At 41.3% G+C, this 5,937-nt stretch overlaps 1 protein-coding gene across 4 annotated transcripts in view; it reads left to right on the plus strand.

Annotated features, from left to right (window-relative positions):
- The first annotated feature begins 10 nt into the window (after positions 1 to 10).
- LOC110020120 overlaps positions 11 to 5,937 on the plus strand; it is a 20,061-nt gene continuing 14,134 nt past the window's right edge. The window contains exons 1-8 of one of the 4 annotated variants that reach the window (XM_020718110.1): positions 11 to 1,051; positions 1,121 to 3,161; positions 3,273 to 3,548; positions 3,675 to 3,883; positions 3,956 to 4,027; positions 4,119 to 4,271; positions 4,361 to 4,524; positions 4,637 to 4,784. In XM_020718110.1, coding sequence (XP_020573769.1) covers positions 80 to 1,051; positions 1,121 to 3,161; positions 3,273 to 3,548; positions 3,675 to 3,883; positions 3,956 to 4,027; positions 4,119 to 4,271; positions 4,361 to 4,524; positions 4,637 to 4,784 — 4,035 coding nt within the window. In that variant the 5' untranslated portion in view covers positions 11 to 79. Of the gene's footprint in view, positions 3,162 to 3,272; positions 3,549 to 3,674; positions 3,884 to 3,955; positions 4,028 to 4,118; positions 4,272 to 4,360; positions 4,525 to 4,636; positions 4,785 to 5,937 lie in introns of all 4 variants that reach the window. The other 3 variants (XM_020718107.1, XM_020718109.1, XM_020718108.1) reach the window with 3 other exon arrangements.

The raw sequence follows: 5,937 nt of genomic DNA on the forward strand, positions 1-5,937 counted from the left end.
CCCCCCCCCTCCCCCCTGGGCTTTTTTTTTTTTTTTTTGGTCTACTCGTTTCTGCCACCGCTAAAAACCCTAGCCTCGAATGGCCATCGACCAGAATTCCGTCCCCAAAGACCCTGTCCCTTTAAACCCTAACCAATTTCCTTCCACAGCTCGTCCTTCCGCTCCCTTCCAGTCATCTTCCGTCTCTAATGCTGGCGATTCCTCCGCCGCTGATGAATCCGCCGACGATCAACCAGCCGCCCGTAAGGTCAAGCTCCTGTGCAGCTTCGGCGGGAAGATCCTCCCTCGTCCCAGCGATGGGACGCTTCGATACGCCGGTGGCCAGACTCGAATCATAACTGTACGGAGAGATACGACCCTTCCTGAACTATGCCGAAAAATGGCCGATGCCTATGGCGCTCCCGTTGCTATTCGTTACCAGCTTCCCGACGAAGACCTCGACGCTCTCGTCTCTGTCTCCTCAGCGGATGACCTCGATAATATGATGGACGAGTACGACAAGCTCACACAGGTCTCTACCGATGGATCCGCCAAACTTCGCGTCTTCCTCTTTTCCCAAGCCGAAGTTGCTTCTGCATTGACTGATAACTTCTCCTCTGGTTCCGCTCGTATCGGTCCCTACGACAGCGTGAAAAGGTATGTTGAGGCTGTTAATGGCGATTCTGCCGCTGACGCTGGCATCCGTGCTTCCGAGATTCGCCCAAAAAGTAGTATGGCGAGCACCTGCTCCACTCAGAACTCGGATGCTGGCTTTGATGGATCCAACAATGAAGTTTCTTCCCCTGCTATTTTCTCTCCGACTGCGGGGGCCTCAGCTTCTTATGACCCATCAAGATTGGCTTTTGCGGGAGCTGCTACTTCAGTACCGCTTCAGGAGGCTCAATGTTTTCCGGCCAGTTCTACGGTCTTTGGTCAGGCGGTGGTTGTTACAGAGTCCTTGAATCCACCTCATGTGGCACCTTATGGCTCACAGGCTTTTGTGGATCCCCGTCAGGCTCATTGCACGCCTTCACATTCTCTGAATATGGCCGCTGCTCCTCAAATGATAAATGTAGTTTCTATTCCTCCACACACCTATCTTCCTTCTATGCCTATTTACCCTTCGTCAATGCCTGTCCAGGTTGGAAGTGTGAAACCAGTTCAAGGAAAGGTGGATTATTTTCCAGAGGAAGATCGATTGAGTGGAAAGTTTGCTCAGCCTGTGTCTGATCCTAGTTATAAGGTGTTACAGCAGCCTCTTTCCCAGTTGCCACCTCTGCAACCTTCTCATTTGCAGCCACCAAGTATTGCACCATATGGATTGCATCTAGTTTCTCCATTGGCTCAGGGGCCAGTGTTAAGATTTGAAGATTGTCAGATGTGCCAGAAAGCTTTGCCTCATGTGCATTCGGATAGGCTGGTCAATGAGCTAGGTAATGTTTCTGGGGTTCATGAGTCAAATGACAATCCTATAGTCCATAATTATCATTCTGAGGATATAGCAAAGCTGCAGGGTCATCAATCTAAAGTTGAACATGCTATAAACCCCGGTCAATGTGGGATTCATGGAGTTAAGAAAGTCCCTGATTCAGTACTAGACAGGGCGCCAATTTTTGGTCAGTCTGCTGAAAAAATTGACCATGCGAAACTAAAGCAGCCATTGAGTTCTCCGGACTTGTCTGGAGACATGCATGCCTCTTATGGAGTGTTTGTAAGTTCTCCACAATCTCATCCTCAGGGTTCTTTCCAGCTGCAACAAAATCAAGTATTGCAGAGGGATAATTTTCATGCTGCTAAGATTCATCCAGCTGTTAACTTTACCTTATCAACCAGTGTTCACGGATCTAATGGTGCCTTTTTCAGTCCTCCACAAACTTTTCATGAGGATTCTTTGCTGCAACAGAATTTTCTTCTCACTGATAGTGTTAATTACAATAAGGTTTTCCAACCTTTTGGTACAATAGGTTTATCAAGCACCGGCCCATCAACTAATGGAGTGTCGGTCAAGCCTCCCCAACCACATCTTGATGATTCTTTGCAGCAGCAACAATTGCTTGCTGGAACAGCAGCACCATTTTTTCCAGATATGCAAGCAGGAAGCGGCAACCAATGTAGCAAAGATTCTTCTCCAATCAGTAATACCGGTTACACTGTTCCGGAACCTCATAGCATTGCTCAAGGCTATGTTAAACAAGTTAACGGGATGATGGAAGCTCCTAATGTGAATACCTTTGATATTTTAAGGTCTAACGACCAATTGAAACCAAAATTTGTGCCTGATGTTGGCATCCAAGAAAATTTGTCAGCGGTTGGAGACAATAATGCATTCGGATTAAAGAATGGTGCAGATGCCTTAGGTACAAGCAATACCTTAATGAATTCTACAGTTGGTCTCGAGGATATATATATCAAACCAATCAATCCAGTGGTTTTGAACACTGGCATCTCAAGGGAGATCCATCCTCAAAGCTCTTTATTGGTTGGAGAGGACAACGATACAGCGAGACTTCACTGTGGTGGAAGTAAACTACCTTCAAGCAATGCCTTAATCAGCACTGGGCTTCTGCCTGAGGAAAATTATTTGGGTCTAATTAATCCATTGTTGTCTACCATGATGGAATTACACACTTCTGAACTTGCTAATACTTTTCAGGCATCAACCAGGACCGGGAGTAGTGTGTTTGACACACAGAATTTTGAAAGAGGGGCTAATCCTCTTCTGTCCAGTCAACGAAATCATAGAATGTCTCCATATTTTACTGATACTGCTTACGCCAATGCCGTTCACGAAGAAACAAGTAGGGGTTGGAAAGATGAAGTTTTTCAATTTCAAAACTTTTTTGATGGCATGTCTGCCTCCCAAAGATGCAATGCTCCATTTCAATTGTCCAGTTTAATAGTACCAGGACAAGGGGTACAACTTCAGGAGACCTTTGCCCCAGGTTTACTCTTGGACAATGAAGGTCCTCAGGAAATTCTTGGCCGCATGAATGAGTATCTTCCAAGTCCAGCCATAGTTTCTACCAGAGAACCTGCTATTTCTGGAGATAGTTCTAGTGAGAACCGCTTGCCAAAAGGACAAAGTCCTGATTTAGCAGTCCTATTAGAAGAAGATGCTCTTCACCCTCCTGTAGACTGGCTGATCAAGGAAGCACGTCCTGATCCTGTAATAGGTACAGAAGGTTGCTGCTTCACTCCTTTTAAGTAGTTTTTATGACTCAACTATCTGCACTCCAATATTTTCATTAATTATGAATATAATCATAATGCCTTTTTCTTTCATTTGTTCGTAGACCATGGGGCAGATTATATAGATCAAAATCTGCATGATCTTGCTGAACAGGTTGGGGAATTAGTGCTTCAATCTTCTCCAACTGTATCTGAGTTGCCTTTTAACATGCCTATGGAAATGAGCCAACCGTTTCAATGCCACCATACTTGTAGCGAGAATGATTTGCCAAAGGCACAGAGTCCTGATATAGCCGTGCTATTAGAAGAAGGTCATCTTCAATCTCCTGTTGATTGGCTGCTCAAGGAATCATGTCCTGATACATTTGTAGATATAAAAGGTTGGCGCTTCTTCACTTCTTTAAGTTGTTCTTATGATATAACTATCAGCATTTCAGATATTTTCATTGATGATGAATGTGATGATAGTAAATTTTTACTATTATTATTTTTCATTTGAATTTTAGACACTTTTTCAGATTACATAAATCAAGATCTGCATGATCTTGCCGAGCAAGTTGTGGAATCAGTGCTTCAGTCTTCCATACCACCTTTGTCTGTAATATCTTCAAGTGGTCCTATGGAAATAAGCCCATCATTTCATAAAGGGTGTGGGTTAAGTGAAGATGACTCTAATTCACAAACTGTAGCTATCCTAAATGATCAGAAAATTGAGGTGAAGCAATGATCCCCATTCTCTGTTTTTATCTTTGTTGTATTCTAGTGTCTCAAGTATGTTGCGTTTCAGGACATCAAGACTAGACAACCAGATAAACTGCATATGGGCTTGCAGATGGCAAATCATATCGGGAGATTACAGGTTCGAGAGCAGTATATTTGTCTGCTTACTATGTTCAATTTTTTAATTTCTATATTTTATTAATTTACTTTTTGGTCCTTTACCTTCTCAGATAATAAAGCAAAGTGATCTTGAAGAGCTGCGAGAACTGGGTTCTGGAACCTTTGGAACAGTGTATCATGGAAAATGGAGAGGGTCTGATGTTGCAATAAAAAGAATTAATGACCGATGTTTTGCTGGAAAACCTTCTGAGCAAGATAAGATGGTTCGTTCTCATAGCAAAGGATTCTCTCTCTTTTGTTGTCATCCCTTCATGTAATTTTGATTGTGTATCAATGTCTTTCATATTTGCAGAGGACCGACTTTTGGAATGAAGCTAGCAAACTTGCTGACTTGCACCACCCCAATGTTTTGGCGTTTTATGGTGTTGTAATCGATGGACCGGGTGGATCTTTTGCAACAGTTACTGAATATATGGTTAATGGTTCTTTACGAAGTGTCCTTCAGAGGAATGATAAGTATGCCTTTTTTTTACATACTTTTATTTTCTTTGTTGAAAAAGTGATTTTTTTTCTTAGTGCTCGACATGATTTAGATAGAAATGCTAATATATATATATTTTTTATGCAGGACACTTGATCCTTGGAAATGCCTTTTAATTGCAATGGATGTGGCATTTGGGATGGAGTACCTACATGGAAAGAATATTGTACATTTTGATTTGAAGAGTGATAACTTGCTTGTCAACCTTAGGGATCCTCAGCGCCCTATATGCAAGGTATCTTTTGAAGCGTGGGAAATTCATTTTTTTCTTTGAAAAGCTCTCAATATAGAGAATTATCATCATTTTCAAAAAAGATTGTAATTATTGTGGTTTTAGTTACACCATGTCTGATTATTGGTTTAAGGCATGGGTTTCCTGGTTTGGACATATAATATATCTTGTTTCTTTTGTTAGAATAGTGTAAAATTTTGAATAACCTTTTTACTCACTGAATACATAGATAATTCGCAGATAATTCGCTTATAAATAGGCGAGTACAAGAGATAAAAAGAGGAAAGAAATCTTGATACAATTAAGTAATTCCTATAATTATGGAATAAATATAAATATCTATAATTAAGGAATTACCCTTTTTATACCATGACAAAATATAGCAATTACTATATAAAATAACGTAAATAATAATGAGCGTAATTCCACACTCCCCCTCAAGGTGGGTTGTACAGAATGTACATGCCCAACTTGTTGGTTAGCTCATCAAAACTGGATTTAGGGAGAGCCTTAGTGAGAATGTCAGCGATTTGGTCTCTAGAAGGAGTATAGACCACTTCAATGATTTCATTGCCCACCTTTTCTGAAATGAAGTTTCAATCAATCTCAATGTGTTTCGTTCGGTCATGATGATAATGATTTCATTGCCCACATTTTCTGAAATGAAGTTTCTAATATTGATTGCAGCTTGATTGTCACCGAACATCTTGATAGAATTTTCTCCCATAATTTCAAGCTCTTTGAGAAATCTTTTGATCCACATTTCTTCACAGATACCAAGCGCCAGTGCTCTGTATTCTGCTTCTGCACTACTCCGAGATATCACTGATTGCTTCTTACTTCTCCATGTCACTAGATTGCCGCATACATACGAGCAATACCCAGAGGTTGATCGTCGGGTGGATATATCTCCTGCCCAGTCAACGTCAGTAAAGACTTCTACCTTATGATTATCATTCTTTTTGAATAATAATCCTTTCCCAGGTGTCATCTTTAAGTATCTTAAGATACGGTTGACAGCTCCCATATGTTCCTCAGTAGGACAGTTCATGAATTGACTTACTATACTTACTGAAAAACTTATGTCTGGTCTGGTGTGAGATAAGTAAATAAGTCTCCCAAAAAGCCTCTGATATCGTCCTTTGTCGACAGGTAA

This window comes from Phalaenopsis equestris, unplaced genomic scaffold, assembly GCF_001263595.1.
Source record: "Phalaenopsis equestris unplaced genomic scaffold, ASM126359v1 Scaffold000092, whole genome shotgun sequence".
NCBI classification, from domain to species: domain Eukaryota; kingdom Viridiplantae; phylum Streptophyta; class Magnoliopsida; order Asparagales; family Orchidaceae; genus Phalaenopsis; species Phalaenopsis equestris.